This window comes from Magnolia sinica, chromosome 4 (assembly GCF_029962835.1).
Source record: "Magnolia sinica isolate HGM2019 chromosome 4, MsV1, whole genome shotgun sequence".
Classification (NCBI taxonomy): Eukaryota; Viridiplantae; Streptophyta; class Magnoliopsida; order Magnoliales; family Magnoliaceae; genus Magnolia; species Magnolia sinica.
This window is the reverse complement of record NC_080576.1, coordinates 114,926,359-114,949,981: the sequence shown is the minus strand read 5'-3', so window position 1 is coordinate 114,949,981 and position 23,623 is coordinate 114,926,359. Positions and strand designations below refer to the sequence as shown.

Here is a 23,623-nt window from a genome sequence, read left to right as displayed (position 1 = left end):
ATGGTGGGCATTCAATCCCACAATTTCCTGTGGTGTGGTTCACTTGAGCATCGGATATGCGTCAAATTTGGGATTATGATCTCAAATGATCTGTAAAAATGGATGGACGGCATGGATGAAATACATACATTACGGTGGGCCCCACAGATTCCTCACCTTACGGAAGTCGGTAGTGCCGGGTCACCACGCAATCCACTTCCATCCACGTCATATACACTCGCGTGGGTTGTCTGTCGCGACTGGATCAAGTGATTGTCCCCACCGAGGATGATGCCTCAAACATGGAACTAAGTCACAGGTGTATGACATCGGACCGTTAATCAGGCAATCCTCATTAATTATATCAACTACGTCAAAAATCACTCCGAAGTGATTATCAGAGGGTCCACATGTTGACATCCAACGTAGACCGTTGGTTAACACTTGTCGGGATCAACACTGAGGAAATAGAGGAAGCGGATTAGCTGGTGTACCACACAGGTGTAGGTACGTGTCGTGCGAAGACTAACGCTGACGCTGCTAAAGCTCCAGAGTTGTACGAACGGTTCAAAGGAGATCAAAGTTACATGGGCCCCACAATATGTATTTATTATATCCAAACCGTTCATCATTTTTGGAGATCATTTTAGAGTACCATCCTAAAAATGAATCATATCCAAAGATCAAATAGACCACACCGCAAATAGCAGCGGAGATAATAATTTTCTCGGTTAAAATTTTTGTAAGGCCCACCATCATGTTTATTTTCCATCCAATCAATTCATAAGGTCACAAAGACCTAAATGAAGAGGAAAATAAATTTCATATTGATATAAAACTTCCGTGAACCCCAAAAAGGTTTCAATGGTAGGTGTTCAATCCTCCACTACTTTTTCCAGTGTGGTCCACTTGATTGTTATGTTTGTATAATTTTTCTTCATAACCTTAAGACAGCTCGAAAAATGGATGGACAGTTTGGATATAGCACATAACTCATGATGGGACCTACAGAACTTGCTAAGGGGGCGTTTGAGGCATGGGATTAGGTGGGATGGAATTACATTTGGTCTGTGTCAGGAAAGCGTGGAATTAGTTTAGATGGAATTGCATTGGTCCCAATTCCTCTCAATGTTAGCAAGTTGTGTAGGTTCCACCATGATGTGTGGGCTATATCCACACCATCCACCCATTTTTTGAGATCATTTTAGAACATGGGCCAAAAAATCAAGTAAATCTAAAGCTCAAGTGGACCCTACCATAGAAAGCACCGAGGATCAAATACCTACCGTTAAAAACTTCTTTGAGGCTACATAAGTTTTGTATCTGCCTCATTTTTAGGCCCATTTCATAAAATGAGGTTACAAAACAGATAAACAATTTAGATATAACACATATGTGTTATTCTCAATAATTTCAAATGATGGTGGGTATATCCATTCACTATACTACCATATTACAAACATAACATGAAATTAAGCTTATCCCATAGTACCAGGGGACAATCCCTGCTATACTTAATAATTATAATTTTTATTTTTTAATTTTTTAATCCCATCCCACCTAATCCTTCCCAATACCATATGGATTGGCTGGTACCTCACACCAACTATATGGCTGCTTTACTCACATTAGTAAGTTACGTGGGTTTGATCATGACGTAAGTGTTATATTCAAACTGTCCATCCATTTGGTGTGTTAGTCTTAAGGCTTGAGACGAAAAATAAGACAGATCTAACTATCAAGTGGACCACAATGTAAAAAGCAGTTGGAGATTGAACGTCCACCATTGAAACCCTTTTTAAGGATATAGAAGTTTTGGATCAATATAAAATTTGTTTTTCTTTTTTATTCAGGTCTTTGTGACCTTATGAATTGATTAGATGGAAAATAAACATTATGGTAGGCCCTATGAATTGTTTAATGGTAAAAATTATTATCTCCGCTGCTATTTGTGATATGGTCTAGATAATTTTTAAATACGATTCATACTTTTTTTTTTTTTATGATACTCAAAATTAATCTATAAAAATAGATGAATGGTGTAGAGATAATAAATTCATCACCGTGGACTGCATGTAATTTTGATCTCCTTACTCTTGCTCCAGTGGTAGACGTGCAGGAGTTTCAACACCTGGTCAAGAGTTCGAGTACCAATAGGTGGTGAAATCCCACCCTGGCGTGAGTGAGTGGGGGATGGTGCGCGCGCGAAAAATAAAAAACACTAACTCTGATCTCCATTGAACCGTTCGTGCAACTCAAAGCTTGAGAGCGTCACTGCTCGTCCTCGCACCAACGTACCTACAGCAGATATATAACTGATGTGTGGTACACCGGCCAGTCCGCTTCCGGGTGAATGTCAAATACGTGTGCTTTCTCCCCACGTACAATAAACAATTTTCCTGGGGAATCCGAGTAGAGCTGGAATAACCAGCAAACAGTAGAGCCACCTTCCCGCAGTACAATTGATAGCTCAATGCTTCGATCGGGACCTTCAATCTATTGAAACCTAACATGGATGGAAACATTTTTATACTCAAGTATATCAGATTATCTTATCAAATCCACCAGGTTGCCTTCAAAGCAACGGTAGAAAACAAAACTGGCTATGGTCAGCATTAAGCGATGAAAAAATGAAGGAAATCAAGGGCTATGATTTTCTAGTACATATAAATTTCAAAATAATGGCAATCCATAACTGGGTCCTCTAGATGGACGGTCCCGATTGATAACGGATCCTCCCACGTCTACAGGAGCGAAGGGGTTCTAACTCATTCCGGCTCTGCCGGCTTTACCGTACACCTTCCCGCCAACAAAATATCCATTTTGTCAATCCGACAAGTGTCGAAACCACAGCCAATCCGCAGTATTCCCCTTCCCCCACAAAACCCGCTTCCGAAAAAATTAAAAAAAATAAAATAAAAATCGACGCGACCCGAAACCCGAAACGCTACGAAAGCCATGAATGCGGGATTCTTCCTCTTCCCTCTCGCCCCTGTTTCTTCTCTCCAGAAACGCCATTGCATCTCGAAGAACAGCTCCCGCCCCGATACCAGACCCGAAACCCGCCTCTCGGCCCTCTTGAAATTCCCTGCCCAAACTTATCGGATAATTCCGAGAATCCCAGACGAATCGGATGCTCTCCGCCGCAGGATCTCCGGCAGGACACGCGCCGATGTGAAAACCGACCCTTTCGAGGTCTCTGACACAGCGCCCAACTCGGTGAGTCAGTTGAATCTGGTCGAGAAGGACGAGTCGGGGCGGGGAGCGATTGCATGGTGGGAGCAGTTCCCGAAGCGATGGGTGATTGTGATTCTCTGCTTCTCAGCGTTTCTTCTCTGCAACATGGATCGAGTGAGATTCTGACCTTCCTCGATTCTCTTTCTTACCGTTTTCAGTAGAAAAACGAAAAATCGCTCCATGTTTTCAAAGAAAGAGACTGTAGTGGCAATTATTGTAATTATCTTTATCTTTTAGTGCTAATTTTCTGATGTTTGATCTGAAATGAGGAATTATACGATGCCTCTGTCCGCATCTTTGCATTGTATACACGGGGTTTCTCTTCTGATAAGAGGAACCCATGACTAGATGATCCAGACCGTCAGTATGTTATGGCGCGCCATGTATGGATCATGCCCCAAAATTTTCTAGAATTGAGCATCCCATTGATAGATATTAGGATCCGTTTCAGTTGAATGTGGACTGTTGCTACAGGTTAAGATTTTTGTATGGAGATATTTGTGGACAAGTCCATCCATGGTGGGAAAAAACAGACCAATGGTCTGGATTCCCAGTCCATGGGGCCCACTAGTCAGAACCGAGAGCTGAAGTATACTGTGTAAGATGCGTGCACATATTATATTTCTCTTTAAATTGGTGAATTATTCTCTGCATTTGTGTTTTATTATTATTGTTGATTATTTGAGAATTTGTGTTGTTCAATTTTAAATACTCAAGAGTACAAAAATCCACAGGCATACATAAGGCCGCTTTACACGTGGCACACACGTGCCTCAATCCAAAACGTTCAAAAAGTGGGTCCCACTGTAGATTGAGTTTGGTCTAAAAATAAAACTGGATGGATGATTTTGGTGATTCTAATTGTGCGATGGGTGACTGTCAAATGAATGGCTAATGAAAAAATAGTCAACAACCTGAATTCAAACCATTAATTGGAGTTTAGGAATTTCCACTTGATTTGATCTTTAGAGGCTCGCTATTTTGACAGTTTAATTTGAGGTATATGTACACTTGTGTGCATTGGTTGTTGCATGCCTATGGATCGTTACACTCTGGCAGAGTATCCGTATTTTCCTCATTTGACAATGGGACCTTCCCTTTTACTTGTTGGTTTTTAGTTCTGATGATAGATGTGCGGCTTGCATTGACATTCATATATAGTTTGTTTTTGTGGCTGATGGTTTCTTTTGATTATTTTCATAAGGAATGATTAGTTCGGATGTGTTTGGAAGAGTCATGCTAGATTGCAAGTACGCCCCATTTGAAAAAACTAAGAGCAACCACCCCCCAGCTGCCAACTCATCACAAGCATGCAAAACCTGGCTATCCATCTGTTGGGGGACCGCGGAAGCACACAGAGATGAATCAAGTGGAGTAATCCAATAGCAACAATCAAGTCCAACCTCAAACACTCAGATTTTAACGTGGAAAATCCATGGCACAAAGCGACATGTATCACAATGAAAGTGGAAAATTACAAGAGTAGAGAGAATCCCTGATTCGAAGAAGCCTTGAATCAACCCAAGCTACACCCTTGAAACCCTTAGGAACGAATTTGAAAGCTTTTCTATGAACCCTAATCCCAATTACACTCATATTTATAGCAATTGGGAGAATCACAATCGGAATCGGAAACAAATCCCGCAGATACGCAGGTCTGCGTAAATCTGTGCGATCGTTCGATGACACCTTCCATGGGACTTCGATAACATCGAACTTACTTCGATGTCATCGAACACAACACCAATTGTTCCAGCGACAAAACATGGAATTTCCGATTTTCCTCGATGACACTTCTATGGGTCCTCGATGTCATCTAACTAACTTCGATGGCATCGAACTAATCTCGATGTCATCGACCAGGACACCCAAAAAATCTAGCAACCAACTTGGGAGAATCCGAATTTTCTCGATGGCATCGAGTTGCTGTTCGCTAGCATCGAATGGTCTGTTGATGGCATTGATAGACCCTGTTGCTGAAAAGATTTGAGACATCAACAACATCATCGTGTGGGGCTCCTGGTGAATGAGTTCTAGCGCTAAAAAGGATTAGTCCACACTTTTTGAGGTGTATGGAATAATGGACGTTTAAATATGCATAACCAATGTCTGATGTTCAACGTACTTGTGTGACTCACCTGATGTCTAGAAGACCCTGATAGTTTAGTTTGGGATAGTTCAGCATGTGCCCCACATGTTGAACTGCCTGGATCTCATTCAATTGCACCAATTCGACACATAGGGGTACTTATGTTTGACATTTGCGGATGCATGCTTGAAGCATTGCTCTGTTTATAATGCAATTTTCTTGGGACTAGATACTGAGGAACTGTTTCTGGTAACAACTCACAGGATTTTGATATAGGGATTCTGGCAAAGCTTATGATCTTTCTTTAGGTTGTGTATGTGCTTGGAGTGGATTCACATAGCTTTCTTGAGTACCCTGAATAAATCAGCATGGAACTTAGGTGAATTGGATGGATTTTGTCCATTTATTTATAAGAAATGCTATTCTGATGTCCACTTCATAGAAGTTCTATGAAGTGTTGTCCACATTGTACACATGGGAACATGTGGAAGTTTTTATTTCTTCGAGCTAGTTTTGTACGCATGCAATGATTCACAATATTGACCTTTCCATAATAAATATTTTGTTTCCAGTTTCTTTACATAACTAGCTTTTATGATTGTTTTCCTCTGAAAATAATGATTGGAATGGATTGATTTTACAATTCCTGAGTCCCATTTAATCATCAAGACCTTCCACTGATATTGCATTTGAATTATTCTCTGTGATAGGTAAATATGAGCATTGCCATCCTTCCCATGTCAGCAGAGTACAACTGGAATCCCGCAACCGTTGGCTTGATACAGTCTTCCTTTTTCTGGGGTTACCTTCTCACCCAGGTTGGTTATGATATATCCATGAGATAACTTGTCTTGTTTTCTTAGCTACAAGCTAGAGACTCTGTTCCAAGAATTCGAAGCATGATTTGATAGCTTAAAGTTTGGTAGATCAATCAGATCTCTTGGATTTTGGGGGCCATGACAATGCTTCAAGAATAATAACTCGTGCGTTATTGCTACTGAACCACAAAGAGGGTTCTCAACATGTTCATGGCTACGACTATACAAACTCTTCAGAATGGGTGCCACAATGGGTACTTGAACCCATGACCTCTGTGTTGAAGCTTTTGTGAGTCTACCACTGAGCCATGAGTAGAGACTTTGTGTCTAGCACTTAAATTCAAAGTGTGAAAAGGCATAGGCATGATGCGATTGTTCCTTACCTATTCCATATGTAGGTGTCATAGGTTATTTCTCATGATACCATTGGGCTATCCGCACATTTTCTTCAAATGCAAAACTTAAAAAGAATTATGAAAAAATATAGTGCTTTCTCTACACGGATTTTTTATTTATTGCTGAAATTGAAGTTGGTATAGTTGTATGTTTTCTTTTGTTATTCTGAGTTTGAAGGATATGATAATTTAAGAATTAAGATATAGGATGTAGTGTCAATTCCACATATTATGCACAATCCCGTTTTCCTGCACTTTGGTCATAGCCTTTTATATCTAGGCTATGATAGGGCCCATCTGGACTCACACTCCAAAATGGTGTCTGATGTGTAAACCCCTTCTGAGCCAAACCAGGTTTTTTGATGTGCATTTGGACTTTGGCTGCACTTTGCAAAACCCCATTTCACCATCCCACTCAAAAAATAAGCACTAAAATGCTGACTTGATAAAAACCAATCCGATTGGTTTTCGTTGAGTAGACTGAAAAGCAGGCTTTGAAACTCCCATCGCTGGAAACCCCATTTTTCTCAAGTGCATCCAATCCGACCCTAAGCCTTTTATATTTAATATGGTGTTTGGCATGTGGCAAAATTGTATCTAAACATCAAAGTGTAATTTACACACTTCCATATTTGTATTTGTGTCGTGCTAATATGGTGTTTCTTTTAATTGGCAATTTCAAAGCATAGATTGCTGGAGGTATATGGGCAGACACAGTTGGTGGGAAGCTTGTATTGGGATTTGGGGTTGTTTGGTGGTCCATAGCTACAGCTCTAACACCTGTAGCTGCTAAGCTTGGATTGCCTTTCTTGCTTGTCACGCGGGCGTTCATGGGGATTGGTGAGGTTAGTTACCTTGTTTGCTATCTCTCTCTAGTTTGATGGAAATGGATAAAATATGACTGACATTTCTCAGTTGCCTGTGAAGCATATAATGACTACATCCTTATTTTTAGTTATTTCTTTTATCTAAAGATCTCGGCATAGGAAAAGAACTGTCAGATTTCATTGCAGAAAATGGGTAAGGAGAAGAAGTGGCTTGCGGTTGCATGCCAGACATGGCACAGCCATGCAGGATCCAGGCCATGGTATGTTCATGGTGGGCCCCACCTGACAGTGGCATGGATCTTCCATTGCATGCCACATCCGCACGTGTGCTGCAATGCTCTGCATCAATCTTCTACTGCAACTGATTTCTGCTACTGGATCTTCCATTGCATGCCACACCTGTCAATTCTCTTTATGATTTCTTGTATGCTAGGACGGGAAATTATTGAGTCAGTTGCCTTTACTTTTGTTGGGAAAAAGGATTAGTAATTGATTCATGGTTCAAAAACCTGAAAACTCGACTTGAATTGATATTCACCCAGGTCGGATGGACTCGAAGACTTGAATTAAATTGATTCAATATTTAATAAATTATAATTTAAAAATAATAGTAATAGTGATGTAAATTTAATATGGATAAGAGTTACTAAAGGTAATATAAAATGGAAAACTTCTGTCAAATGACTGGACGATGCACTGGTTAAGTGTATCTGTGATCATTTTTGAGGTCAAGGTTTTGATTGCCTCCCTCCCCCTCTTCACTTTTTATTAATGTCTACACTGTGACTCACCGAGTGACTCAGTCAAGTCACCACATGTCGTCTCGATTTGACTAAGTGGATGAGTTGACTCGATGAGTCATCCCAAGTCAGGATGGAGTCAGACCAAGTTCCAAGTTTCTCAGTGACTCGGCTCAAAATCTCGCCAAGTCGAGTTTCGAGTCGAGTCAGAGAGTTTAAGAACTGTGAATTGATTTCTCTTTTACTGTTGAAATTAGTTATCTTTTGCTTTAAATTGGTAAGAAATTGTATTTCACTGGCTTCAAGCTGAGATTTTTATCTTCTTTTCAGGGTGTTGCAATGCCCGCTATGAATAACATTCTGTCAAAGTGGATTCCTGTAGCAGAGAGAAGCAGATCACTAGCACTGGTATACAGTGGGATGTACCTTGGATCAGTTACAGGGCTGGCATTTTCGCCATTCTTGATACATAAATTCGGGTGGCCATCAGTGTTCTTCTCCTTTGGTTCTCTGGGAACTGTTTGGTTTGTGATATGGCTGAATAAGGTAACAGACTTCAATTGCCATCAATGAAGTATTGCCTATTACAGTTCTTAATGTTGCCTCTCATGACAACGTATCTTTAAATGAGCTCCGTGGCTAAATTGCTTGATAGTGCTTCTATATGTTAAAAGGAAACTTTGCAATATGATTGAGGGCTAAGGTGTCATTCGGAAAAAGGGTGCAAATAGCAATTGTGTCCTATTGAAACAGCACCCACTTTAGATTGGAGGTGGTGCTTTGTCTGGTTTTTTGCAGAAACCTCATTATGCATTGAGCAGAAGGTGAAAGTCTGTCAAACGCATGGTTTGACAAATCAGACGAGTCTGAGTCTTGTCCAAGTCGAAAAGTTGACTCAGACTCAGTAGGACCTGATCTGGTTTGATACCACAATTCATCCCCCCAAGTCAACCCTAGCTCACGCAAGTTAGACCAATACAACCCCGACTCAGGACTGAATGAGTTGGTCTGAGTTACTAAGTCCTTTAACCATGGCCAAACGGTGGAATAAATAGAATAAATGAATTCAATGGCCATTTAGGTCAATGGGCTTTCTGTTCAATGCAAACATAGCAACCTCCAAACATGCTAGCATAGCGTTGCGTAAAGAGAAGCAAGAGGAAGAGATTGCTGTCTCTTCCTTAACAAGTATACTTGAATCCATAAGGAGAGAAATTCCTCTAAAATGAGAACTAAAGCTGATAAGTTTTATTAAATTGAATGTATCACAAGGCACATATGACAACCTTAAATAGGCATTGCACGCCCAAAACCCTAACTCAACTAGACCTGGCTATTTTCCCAAATAGAAAATTTGCTAAAAATAGTAAAATCATATGGATCTTACAATCTCAATCAGAATCCCAAAACTAATCTATTGATGCAAGCAATGATGGCAGAAACCCTAAAACACGTAAAGAAACGATAATTGTGAAACTTACTAAAAATAGCAAATTCTAACTTTGGATGCAAATTTGAGCCAGTAAACAACGTTTTTTTTTTTCCCCCCACGAAATCAGTCAAGCTCTTTGAGGCCTTTTCAACAATATATTATTGGTGAAAATCAGAGATCAGAGTGAAAAGTTATGTCCATTGGAACCCGTAGTGTTTGCTAAGCCTTTTTTGCTCCAGATGGAAATGTTCGACCGTCCTTTCAATCCAAGACTGTTCATGAAGTCCTCTACTACCTGTTCACATGCTTTCAGAAATTCCACCAATATCTTTTTTACAGTGTTTCTTTTTACTGTTTAGAATTCAATTGGTGATGTTTTCAGTTATTTGAGATACGAAAAAATTGAAACTAATCAAGTGAAGCTGAAATTTCTTTGATATTACACAGGAGGAGCCTATGTGAAAAATTTTCCGGTTATAAAGTTGTATTCTACTCAATATCAAGAATATCAAGAGTTATGAGTGTTGTTCTTCTTTTACATTTATTGAATGATTGTGTCCTTATTTTTTTTATGACTTCTTCTTCCTATGGTTAATGATACTTCAGGCACACAGTTCGCCTCTTGATGACCCTGAACTTCGACCAGAAGAGAAGCAGCTAATCATTAGTAACAGCATTTCCAATGAGCCCGTCAAAACTATCCCATGGAGATTGATCCTATCAAAGCCACCAGTTTGGGCCCTAATAGTCTCTCATTTCTGCCACAACTGGGGAACTTTCATTCTCCTCACATGGATGCCGACATACTACAATCAGGTAATTAATTCTACTTACTTTATGCATGTGTTACCGACAGAACTGATTTATGGTCTTTATAATGTCAATGTTCTTGGTGGAGTTATATTTTGTTTGAATAGAATAAGAAATAGCAATTCTATTCATCAATTGTGTTCCTTTATATCGCATGAATATATGGATTGCAGTAGCAACCTTTGGTGAAGACACGCCCTTTTGGAATGTCACTGACATAATAGATCACCAAAATATGGAACTTTACATCCATGATACATTGACACCCATGACAAACGAAATGAAAAAATGGCAAGATGAATGGAATTGAATGAATCATCCAAAAATGACAGCTGGAAAACAACAAAGTCGGGAGAAGGATGGTTCTAACTTTCTAAGTCAATATAATTGAGGAAATGAATTATACATCTCGCATATTGCAGTACAATGTCAATTTCTAATTGAAACAATCACAATTAGATGTGCAATTGAGCTTCCACTCCACGACAACCTGGTTCCATTCTGTCATGACTATCCACAAAAGTCAAATATCCATTGGAAGAGAATGTGAGAAAACTCACTAGAATATTTCATCTTCCAACAGGAGATATGAAAAATAAATCATTCCAGAGCAACGGCAAATTCTGCTGCTTAGGAAGTTATATTTCCACATGATCCTACCCTGATCTTCTCTAGATTATTGAGGATGATATCTGTTTCTTTAGGCCTTATTTGGGATTAGTGTTTTCAGTAGCATGCGTAGCGTAGCAAAATCGCTACGTAGCGTAGCAGGTAGCGTATATCCTCTGTAGCGTGCGCTACAGGGGTCGTAGCGTACGCTACGGCCTCGTAGCGTGTAGCACAGGTAGCGTGCGCTACCTGTAATTTTGGGGAGAGCATCGTAAATGCCAAAAAATAAAATATAAAATATAAAAAAAATTGTAAGAAGGTGATTTCGGTACCTGTAGAAGAGGTACGCCTGATCGGAAGAAGAATTCGGTGGGCCTTGATCGACAACAGTTGAGTTTTGGTCTTCCGCAGGTACGAAAAAACCTCCCCTTTTTTTTTTTTGAATGGATGAAACATTTCAAAATCAACGAGAATTCCGGCGAATAATCTGCGATCTCTCGGGAATTTTGGTTCGATTCAGAGATTTGGGTTCGAAATGGAAACCCTCAGATTGGGATTTGGGTTCCAGATAGAAACGGGAAACCCTATTCCCCTTTCTAAAATGGCATTGGACCCTTTTTTTCAGGCGTGGATTAGCTACTGACAGGTTTAGTACGTAGACTCGCTACTGAAGTGACGTCACCACGTTCCGTGGGCCCCACCATGATGTATGTTTTGTATCCACACCTTCCATCCATTTGTAGATATCATTTTAGGACAATATCCAAAGAATGAGTTAAATCTAAAGCTTCAGTGGACCCCAGCACAGAAAATAGTGGGGACAGTGACGCCCACCATTAAAAACTTCTGAAGGACATAAAAGTTTTAGATCAACTGATATTTGCATTTTCCCTTATTTCATGTTTTTTGGAACATTTGAACAGGCTGGATTTCAAGTAAACATTATGGTGGGCCTTAGGATAGTTTCAACGGTGGGAATCACTTTTCCTACTGTTTTCAGTGGTGGGGTCCACTACAGCTTTTTATCTGCCTCATTCTTTGGTTCATGCCCTAAAATGATATCTCAAAATGGATGGACGGTGTGGATACAACACATACATCATAATGGGGCCCATGGAACTTGGTGACGTCACTTCAGTAGCCCACTCGCTACTCAACCTCTAAGTATCTAATCCGTGTCCTTTATTTTGGGGACGCTGCTCATGTTAAAGTCGTGGGCCCCATTGTCATGGGCCCCATTATGATGTAACGTATTTTATTTGCTCCGTCCATCTATTTTGGACACTCATTTTATGGAACGAGCTAAAACAATGAGTTAGATCCACATTTCAGGTGGACCACACCACGGGAAACAATGTGATTGAATGATTGCCATTAATTTTTTTTAAGGGCCCATTGTTCCTTTTTTTTTGAATTTTTTTCAATGTGGAGACAAAATAACTTGGTATTTTCAGTTTTTCCCTGATTTTTTTCCTTTTAAAATGCCGGTTACTATCGGTTTTATGTTCGTTATACTTGTATTGTACTTAATGCTTTTAACTTTGGGATTTTTATTTTGAAGAATGTGACATTTATATATTTTGCTTTTTTCTTATTATTTAATATTTATCATATATATATATATATTTAAAATTAAAAAAATAGAAGTATTGTGTAGCTTACGCTACACGCTACGCTATTTCGCTACACACTATGGAGGGTTGAATGCTACGCAACACGCTACCGCTATTTAAAACACTGTTTGGGATCAAGGAAATGAGACTGAATTTGGTTAATCCATGAACACGTCAAATTCATGGATGCATTGGATTTTGATTTGGCGAATTCCAAAGTCCACTGTTTGGGAATTAAACTACAAATCCATAGATTTGGGGAGCATTTATTGCAAAGGAATTAACTTTTTTTTTTTTACTTGCTTTTGTAAGTGTCTCATTTTGAGGATTTGGTAAGTCTTTAATTTTTGGGGAATTTAGATTTGCCCCAAATTCATGGATTTATGGAGGCATGGATTTGAAATCCATGGATTTTAGCAAATCCCCAACAAGAAACAAACGGGAGATTCAAAATCCACAGATTTCACAAAACTACCATTTTCTGAACTTGATTAATGCCTTGGTATTGAAGGGTACGAAGGCAAATCAAATTTGGAGGTGAAGGATGATCTTGATCTGTGAGACAGTATTTTTCTAGAAATAACAAAGCTGAAGGAGTTTTTCAGTCAATGACAGACATTCTATAATGAGGTAATGATTAATTGGGGGATTGGCAGTCACATGGACAATGAAAGATATGAATAAGAGGGAGCTAGAGCAGAGATCCTCTAACAAGTTGAAGAAGTATCTAATGGGACATGTACTACATCTTGCCCTTAAACTGATAATGGCATAACTTTCATAACAATTGCAATGGCTACTTTTAGTAGATGAGTTGGATCATACGATCACATATACATTACGGGATTGTCAAACATAAGATGCACAAAAATTGACAAAGTGAATACATCAGAGTTGAGTTTATATTTCATTTGTAGGTGTTCTAGAATCCCGATTTGAGTGTTATTTCTTCTTAGTCTAAATTAGGGGTGCAACTCGGGTGGGTTAAGTCAGGTTGAGAGCTTGACCCAACCTCAAGAGGACCTAACCCGCAACCCACAACCCGATCGGATCCAAATTCCAGCCTGAGTTGCCCAACCAGCCGACAACCCAAAACCTCTATACATAAATCTAACCTGACCCAAATACATGTGATTATTCCAAAATGACCTTAGCTGACCTGAATTTTCTCTACCCAAACCGAACCCTATTTCAAATTGGGTTGGAGTTTTCCTACCCTAAACCCAACTGGAAGACCTTGACAAACTGACCCACCCAAACAGAACTCAGGTTGAGTCAGCCCTGGTCTAAACCATAATTCTGTGTAACGTCATGCCAAGTCTTGAATTACAGACATGCTGATTGTGATGCCTGACCTTCTTGTTATCTTGATTACCCATTTGCAGATAACGGGTGCCGTCCCTAGAGGAAATGATAACAAATCTCATCCCAAAAAAAAATAAAATGCAAGAAATAGTTGATAAACAGCATTTTTACAACCATCAAGCAACAAATATTTTTAATCCTTGTTTGAGTTTTATATAATGTACTACATTCTTTGAGAATTTCAGAAATTATTGATGAAAATGTGGATACTAGAATATTTATAATCACCATCATCTGTTTTATTTAGTCCGGTTTGTAAAGACATCATTTAGTGTTTACAAATGTTATCATGCAATACAAACGTTGATGAACCTGTTTGCTTCTGATCAACTCTAGGTCTTGAAGTTCAACCTCACAGAATCTGGCCTACTCTGTGTTTTACCCTGGCTTACGATGGCATTATCTGCCAACCTTGGAGGGTGGATTGCAGACACGCTTGTTAGTAAAGGGCTATCTGTTACAACAGTTCGCAAGGTTTGATTCTCTGCTTTGAGTTTAATTGGAAGAGATTGGTGGCATGCTGTTTTGATTGTCACATAAATAAAATTTATATGGAATTTTGTTCTTACAAGAGTTTTTTATTAGTAGTTTTTACCAGAAAATATAACACTAAGAATTACATGGAAAATCACGATAGAGGAGATCAAATGCTTTAACTTGCATTCTTATGTTGTCTTTCGTTTCCTGCTTCCACTTTCATCACTAACATCTTTCTCATTCATGACTTCTTGTATATGATTAAAATAGGGGGAAAAATTACTTTGTGTTGCATGATTATAAATTGGAAAAGTCTGAATTTTTTTTGAGATGTCTAAGGTTCTTAACATCTGCTACCAAGTAATAAAAATAGACTCCCTTGAATCAAAGAAAAATAGAATAAACTGGATTTCTCTAGAAAATCCCTCATTTGAAGCTAGGTATTAAAAAACTGTTATGTAACACTAACAGTGGGACCTCATTACGCGATAACAGGGCTGTAATTCCCGATCTGAAAAGAAAAAAAGGCTTGTAATGGGCCTGTAATGGCTGTAACAGGTTTGTAATGTACTGATAATGGGGGCAATATATTTTTTTCTTAAAAAAAAAATTAGACTGTTATGGTCCGTATTGTATTGTTCATACGGCCAGCCGTTATGGCGGCTGTTACTGTTACTGTTACTGAATACTTTTATTCGAAGACTCTTAGAGCAAGTTCTGCATCCAATCAGTTTTCAAGACATACTACTTGCCAAGGCTGCACCTCTGGGTGAAGCCAAGAAGCTCATTGGTTGTTTCTGAACTGTGATTAATACACGATGGTGAATGCTGTCTCTTCATTTCTCTTCAATCTTGGAAGCTAAAGTGTCGAATGTCTCCAAGTTTCAGCAGTAACAATTTCCATGTTTCCTTAATTCCATTTGGTTTTTGTGTGATATTTACAGTTTCTAGACACCAATCTATAAAAAAAAGTAGGATCCAATGTGCATCCAGTGCCATATATTAGATGGTATCAGTCCTATGATAAGATTGGCAAATGTCTCAATCCATCCAAACCAGCCAACTGGTAGACCTATGGATGGGCCACCCATTTGGTCTAAGAATTCTTTTACCATCCAAAAATACCAAGAGGTGCTCCACTAATGGTATGGTTTGAATCCTCACCCAAGTGCACGAATCAAGGTCTTGTAGGGTTGTGACCATTTAGTAAATGGTACCAAAATGCATGCTAGATCCTAAATCATATATTATCTACCTCGGGTAGGATATGAGATCTTTAGAATTGTTGTTGGCAATGTACCTCCTCCATATTTTGCATGATCCTTGAAACTATCCTAGATTAGAAACATGTAATTCTTTATATCTTAGAAACAACAAGGGATGTTGGAAGTTTGAATAGCAACAATAGGTAGAAGAGCATGTGTTAGAAATTTAAGTGTTTCTTGTACACAACGGAGGATAGAAGAAAATGATAACGAAACGATCAAATCTATCGGGTTGAAGGCTCGACTTAAATAGTCAATTTCTCAAGACAGATTTGCTGCCATTTTTTTGGAAATTCCAGTAAGTGCAAACGAAGGAAATCTGCAAATTGTCTTCAGGATACAATGAACTCTCAATTCGATTTTCAACACGAAAATTTGCACATTTAAGTGTTGAACAGATCTCTAGTTTTGACACCGATATGCCTTAAGATGTTCAGAAAAAACTCAGCAAGAGATTAGATCGAGAGTAATTGCACAGAAGATGATATAATCTTAAGGATTAAGAGTATCTTCTTCTGGATTATAGTATCCAGGATTTATATCAATTGAAAGGTTATGGATTTCTTCCTGAAGAGGTGCTAAAGAGCCTCTTCAAGAAATCCATACCCATTCACAACAAATAATTGTCTTTCCATGAAAGGACATGACTCTATGTCCTATGGCAATTATTTCTGTACCCATTCAGACAGGAGCAGTTATCCAACAGGAAAAACTGTATCCACATAAGCGACACGTGGCATAGGTGTCACATGTATAATCATGTCACAATTACTCTCAATCATAAAAAAGGTAATAAAACATCAGGGTAGACCCCGGTTCAATACCAGTTGAACCATGGCCCAAAAAAGTTTGAACCATATACCAAAAAGACTAAGGCTCTTATTGCTCCTTGCGACGATGCGTACGTGCGAAGTGCTAAGTGCGCCTAATAAAGCGCCAAAAAGCGCCCAAGCAGCCTTACAGCCCACGCCGCGCGCGCGTGTGCGCGGACGGTGCTTTGCACCGTCCTTGAAGAAATTTGAACCCTGGTTGCATAAGCAAAAACCCCTTCTCTTACCGACTGACTATACACACTATTTATGGAAAGTTTAAATAATTAATATATTTATTTACTTTCTAAAAATAACTTTTATTTTTGAAATTTATTTTTATTCTAAAAAACACAACAGCATGAGCTACAACTGAAGTAGAAATTTCATCTATATCCATTCATTATTTTTATATTTTATCATATATAACTATGAGAAATGCTTCAATGCTCTCCTAGTTGCATTGGTTCACTTGGACAGTCCATTTAATCGATCTGAACTGTCCATTAAGCACAGCACAATTTTGTAGGCTATCTTACAAAAATCATACTGATCAAATGATGCAATCCATCTTTGATTTAGCCTTAATTTCTACAGCTATCCATTATTTTGGTGATAGATGGGATGCATACAATTGCCTAATGAAAGTGATTCTTTAGAATCATAAGCAGTCCATAATAGGTCCTATCAAATAGACGGATCAAATTGTTGATCGGAACTATATTTGTGTAAATTTTCTTAACCATCCATATTGAAGACCATTGATCAAATGGTTCATATTTGTTGACCTGATATTTGTATGGTGGCCCATGAAATGTGTGCTAAACCCAATAAACAGTCTAGATCAATGGATTGGACTAAGTGTCCCAATGCAACTATGAGCACTATAACTATTCTGCTCTAAGAGCACTGGAGTATATTTCTATAGCTATTTAAAACATTTATAAATAACATGGACATTAGCAACGTCCTCATACTTTTTAAACAGCACATGGGGTGACGTATCGTCGATCTTTACCATTCATTCATTCATACAACTAGGAGCGACCCATGGTGCAAGAATCATGCCGATCAAATGATCCTAACCCTTCGAATGGGGTCAATTTATTACAACTGTCCATTGTTTATGAGTCATAAATCACATGATTAGAATTATCAAATCAAAGTGTTATTTTAGAATCATAAGAATATACAAATTGGGATATGTCTATTAGATGTTTCAAGATGATGATTGGACATATTTTGTTTCTTTCGTGAATCTTGACTGGCCATTTTCATGCAATTGATCAGAAGCTTAGGATCACCCAATCGGCATGTTTTTCTCAACATGGCTTGCTTGTAGTTAATGAATGAACGGTTTGGATCAACAATAGGTCACCCCATGTGCCATTTAGAAGGTTTGGGGACATTGTTGAGGTCCCCATGAAAGTGGGGACATTGGAAAACCCAAATAATATTGACTTTAAGAATTAAAGATTGAATCGAGTCACGTAAAACCTCATGCAAGTTTTTGAGTCAACCCAAATTGGCTTGACATGGAGTTGAGTTGAGCTTTCGAGTTTTTAAACCATGGTTTGCATTGCTGATTTAGTGTTCATCTGAACTTTCAGATCATGCAGTCAATTGGATTTCTCGGTCCTGCTTTCTTTCTAACGCAGTTGAGCCACGTCAATTCCCCGGCAATGGCAGTACTATGCATGGCGTGCAGTCAGGTTTGTAAATACAGAAATGCTTGTGGATTCTTTAGTCTAATTTTGCTAGATTCAGCTCAGCTTCCATTATGCAGACTTTCTCCAATCCCATTGGTTTAGATTGACTCTCTGTGAAAACGGGCGTGTTGCAAGTCAAACCTGTTTTTCTCAAAGGCTTGTTTGGATCAGCTAGCTATAATAAAAGCTCATTATTTGAATCTTTTTAATAGGGAACTGATGCATTCTCGCAATCTGGTCTGTATTCTAACCATCAAGACATAGGCCCTCGATATGCTGTAAGTACAGTCTATCTGTTTCATACTAATTTTCTTTCCAATGTTATTGACATGCCATAAATTCCACTTTTTGTTAACCCCCACCTCAAATCAAGCTTTTCCAATCTAACAATAGTGAATATTTTAGGAAAAGTAATGGGTTCTCTTCCTCTTCTTTTTGAATTATTTACAGGGAGTGCTACTGGGTCTATCGAATACTGCTGGAGTGCTGGCAGGTGTCCTTGGAACAGCAGCCACGGGTTACATCTTGCAACATGGTTTGGTCTTATCTCTTGCGGTCGATTAATGCCTTTGTAACTTAGAGACATAAATAAGCATTAATGTTAGGCAAGGTGAATTGCATAGAAAAGCACGGAAGTCGACATCATAAAAGATATACTACAATCTAGTTGTATTAGTTTGCAAAGGGAATGTTATGGTCAGATCCCAAATCATCAGACATGGCACAGACTAATTGTGATTAGTAACATACAGAGAGGCCCAGCAAAAAGAAAACAGAACAATTGGTGTCATTCTGGTGGCTCACTGAAGTAGACAATTAGCTCTATGATTCATCTGAAGATTTTTTGGGGCTAACCATATCATTCCGCTACTTTGTAAAAGCATAAAAGTATAGGAAGCACGTTGATGTTAATACAATTGCTGCTAAACTAATGTATATATGCACTAGGGTGCATTTAGTTGCATCAATTTCCCTTTAAAGTACATGTCGGCATGCCTTAGTCACATGATGTCACATGTCCAACAAAGCAACCTTTGGAAATGTGGTTATTACAAATAATGCAATATCTTTGAGCTATTGAGAAATCTTGCAGCATTTTCAATTTTCTTCGACTGACCACCGCATGTAAATGTTGCAATCTTCAGGTTCTTGGGATGATGTCTTCAAGGTCTCAGTTGGTCTCTATCTTGTTGGAACTGTGGTCTGGAACCTTTTCTCAACAGGCGAGAAAATCATTGACTGATTGTTGTTGCAGTTGATTGTCAGACGGAAACAGCTAAGTGCTAACACCCCCCCACACACACAGAATTTAAAGAAAAATGAAAGAGCAAGCAAAAAACAAACTGAGAGGGCGAGGAAGGGATGGTATGGGTGTTTTCTAATGGATTGGTGGCATTTTTGCTATGAGAAAAGCTACGAACTCCATCACAGAACACTATAGGTGTTTGCATTTCATCATCATCCATTCATCTCAAAGCATGAAATTCTTCAGGCTCCAGCTTCCCCACGTGGATAAAGCAGTGGGCCAGCAAGGCTATGTCATCATGAGCAAGCTTCGTAGTTCGTGAAACAGTGCCATCTCATCACATCGGGATCTTTACAGAATGCCAATGAAACAAAGTAGCCTTGGGTTGTCATCAAATCTATTTTTGGTACTGATTTTATCAATCTCACCACTATTGATTTTAATTTTTCTCTATAAATATGTATAGCATACTACATTTTCCCTCATATATACTTGCTATAATATTAATCTGATAACCTCTTTTTGATGTAATGATCACGTATAGTTAGCTTTACTGCACAATCGAATGCAATGTTGGGCCAATGTCACGTGTATGTGAAATCCAACCCATCTAAAAGGTCCTCCCACCACGAAAATGGATTGCCCAAAAAATCAGGCCAATCCAATCAGGTCGGCCACAGCATGAAAATCAATGTTTTGGCAGTTGCATTGTCCATGAAAATTATGGCGTGGCCCATGTGATGAGTGGATCCTTGTGAGTTCGGGATGTCCCATTTCATGGTGGGGCACACATTATGGATGTTACACACATGATTTGGGCCCCATATGAAGTTGAGTGTAAATTACATTCAATTGTATATGATTACTTATCCTTTTCAATATTCCCCCCTTTTTTAATCTTAAAATCAGCGGTTATATGTATGTGTGCAAATGTTTGTGTGCATGCATGGGTGTGTGCGCGCATGTGTAAAACTAGCAAATCAAAAGCTTACCCCTCAGTAGAGGTGGGCATCGAGTCGAGTCGGACCAGATTGGGTCTAACTCGACTCAATCTGATTTTTTTAAAGAACCTGACCCGAACTCGATTCGATCCGGGACCGAGTCTAGTAGGGTTGACTCGATCCGATCCGATCCCTTGTTGGCCTGACCCGAACCGCGTCCGACTCGGTCAGGGAAATAGAGTCGGATCGGTTTGGGTACGGTTTGGATCGAGTCCTCCTCTCTCTGCTGCTTTCTAAAATAATTTCATACCAGCAAACAAGTTTTAGATACACATCAATGGAAGATTATCTATTTCAAAAAAACGGTAAGAAATCTATGCTTAGTATAGAAAAATCGAAAAAATCACCTTCGTACCGGGAAATTGGGATAGCATGACTTTTAGGGATTGCCTGCATCTCCATGAGGTATGCCAGATGAATGGACACCAATGTGGACCCTAATCAACTAATGGTGGGTGAGCCCATCTTAATTGTTTTATGTGGTGTGGCCTACCTGAGTTTTAGATCATTATGAATTTTGAACTCGATGGTGAATAGGGCGGACCTGATCATGAAATGTCACCCACATGGGGCCTGGTTAGAGGGACCCATGCCCCCAATATATACCTATGCAAGCCAGTCTAGCAGATAAAATATGCACAGCATATTCCACGCTCCATTTATGAGCATGTCTCTGCCACCTTTGAATCACTTACAACAATCAAATTAAAGATTGCATACGTCCACTTTAATTTCAGCCTAATTATCTACACTCATAAAAATGGTAAAGGCTAATTGAAAATGATACATGGTATACCGTTCTGTGGTATGTATTCAATCACGGAGGGGCAAATAGTGTATGAAGTTCTTAAATTTTCTTGCTTGAAGTGCTTCTAAGATGCCACATCATAATTAGATCATACTACATTATGATACAACAAGTTGTAGTGTATCATTTTCATACGCTACATGATAAATTTCCTTGATATACATTGATATACTATCCTCTAATGGATCGAGCTTTTAGAGCAAGTGGTTGTTTGACATGGTATGAGACAGGAAGACCACATTGGGTTAGGAAAGTCAAGTATGGACCAGGGACCCCGGAAATCAAGCCCTTATGGTATAAAAGTCGAGGTTGACAGAGCACCTTGTGTCTTAATTAAGGAAAATGGGATCTCCGTGATGATTTCCTAAATTACCTGTCAACCTCAAGGTAGCAGGGATTTTGATTTTACTAAAGAAGGCCTTTACTAATTTGAAGTTTCAAAAACATGATTAAAAGACTCGGTGACTCAGTGCGACTCATTTTGGTCTTAAAGGTGAGTTGACCGGAACAAGGCCGGGCAAGTGGCCCCTTATCTCTCAACTTAGGCAACTGTTGGGGCCCATCGGGACGTTTGTATTATATCCACTCCATCCATTATGATAGCTCATGTTAGGTGAACTCAAAAAATAAGGCTGATTCAAAACTCTAGTGGGCCACACCACAAGACAGTGGGAATATTGAACAGCTACCACTAAAAACTTTTTGGTCAGGCTGGCCTCATGGATTTTCTTGCTTACGCTGCCATGAGCTCCATGACCGCTAACCTAAAACCGGACACAGCACATAGAAGAGAGGGACACGTGTTGGTGGCCCCCACAACGCTTGACTCCGCTATTTTAAAAAGAAATAAATTATGAAGACGAAGAAAATTTGGTTAGAGGCTTCTTTGGAAAATCAGAATTACAGAAGATTTTTATTATTTATTTATTTATTTATTGTGGTAAACAATAGTATGCCTGAAAAAGTTACAGCAACCATCCATATTCAACAGAAAAGGGCAAAATATCTAAAGATTATGATCTTTGGGGTAGGTCCCATCCAGAGTGGATCACATAAGATCAACGGTTTATATCAAACCATGGGCATCACATGTAAAGGATAAGTCTCCGGTAGATGAACAGGACCACGGAGATGTTCAGTTGGTAGAAGTTTCACTTATAATATATATCATCATCCATACAAATTGATTAGATTTAAAAACAACGGTCCAGGAAAGCATCTCCTAGATATAGTTCACCTTAGCATGAAGTCCATGTGATGATATCCTACCATAGGTATTTCTAGACGGTTTGGATGATCACTTGGTGGGGGCATGAGGGTATTTTACACAAAGACCGTTTGGATGGTTCTGATCTTAATTAGGATGGTGGTCATGACATTGAAAGTGAGAAAGTAAAAAGGCCAAACAAGAGAAGCGGATTGGATGATTAGGACAGTGCCACATAACGATGGGACCCACAATTTAAAAGGTAGAGAATGACGTCCACATATGCCAGGTCCACCTTCTCTTGGTAGGATGATATAAATCCTTCACGTATAAAGACGAATGTCGTAACAGTCGGATGTCAATTGAAACTCTCTTCTCAGTCGCTTTCCCTATGGAGGGTAGAGCTTGCACCCGTCACCAAAATCAATTACTTTCTATAAAGGGAGGACTCGGTAATTTCCGCCCCATGCGGTGTCAGTAATCCCCCATCTCACATTTTCAATGCTGTTAAACGGTTTTAACCAACCTCTCTCTCTTTCTCTACACTATCTTTTCTCTCCGACTCCGTATCAATATTAACAAATAGGGTGGCATGGGTCGACTTGACCCTCGGGTCAACTAGCTTGACCTGCTTTTGAGGTGGGTTTGCGCTCAGCTAAATGGGCAGAGCTGGCGGATTGGGCTCGGGATAGAAATGGACATGACCCATATATAATAGATGTGGATTGCCTGCTACTAGAGCTGGGCATTGAGTCTAGTTGAAATCGGATTAAGTACTGAGTTACTCAGTATGCTTTTATGGTACAGAGTAAACTCATTTGGGCCCACTGTGAATGTTTGTGGTTTATCCACACCGTCCATCCATTTTTAATGCTAATTTTAAGCTTTGATCCCAAAATTGAATAAAATATAAAGCTCAAGTGGACCATGCCACATGAAACAGTGTGGAATAATGATTTCTACCATTGAAACCTTGCAAGGGCCCACAATAATGTTTATTTGTCATCCAACCTGTTCATAATATTAAAAAGACATGGATGAAGAGAAACCACAAACAGCAGCTTGATCCAAAGCTTATGTGGCCTTCAAGAATTTTTCAATGGTAGAGGTTCAACATTGTTTCCTGTGGTGTGGTCCACTTGAGCTTTGGATATGCTTCTGTTTTGGCCTTAAGCCCTAAAATTATC

At 39.1% G+C, this 23,623-nt stretch overlaps 1 protein-coding gene across 2 annotated transcripts; it reads left to right on the top strand.

The window, feature by feature from the left end:
• Nucleotides 1–2,878: 2,878 nt before the first annotated feature.
• Nucleotides 2,879–19,951, top strand: LOC131243971 (sodium-dependent phosphate transport protein 1, chloroplastic). 2 transcript variants are annotated; one of them, XM_058243633.1, is made up of 10 exons: nucleotides 2,880–3,330; nucleotides 6,016–6,123; nucleotides 7,208–7,363; nucleotides 8,416–8,631; nucleotides 10,124–10,333; nucleotides 14,251–14,388; nucleotides 18,076–18,177; nucleotides 18,387–18,452; nucleotides 18,625–18,709; nucleotides 19,320–19,951. In XM_058243633.1, exons 1-10 carry the CDS (start codon nucleotides 2,938–2,940, stop codon nucleotides 19,415–19,417), a joined length of 1,572 nt encoding a protein of 523 aa, XP_058099616.1. In that variant the 5' UTR covers nucleotides 2,880–2,937; the 3' UTR covers nucleotides 19,418–19,951. The 2 variants fall into 2 exon arrangements, with proteins under 2 accessions (XP_058099617.1, XP_058099616.1); XM_058243634.1 differs by lacking the exon at nucleotides 7,208–7,363 and having other exon boundaries at nucleotides 2,879–3,330.
• Nucleotides 19,952–23,623: the final 3,672 nt, after the last annotated feature.

Coding starts and splice junctions, on each gene's coding strand:
- LOC131243971 (XM_058243633.1), top strand. CDS start 2,938: ATGAATGCGGGATTCTTCCTCTTCCCTCTCGCCCCTGTTTCTTCTCTC. Junction 8,632..10,123: donor TTGTGATATGGCTGAATAAG/GTAACAGACTTC, acceptor ATGATACTTCAG/GCACACAGTTCGCCTCTTGA. Junction 18,453..18,624: donor ACATAGGCCCTCGATATGCT/GTAAGTACAGTC, acceptor AATTATTTACAG/GGAGTGCTACTGGGTCTATC.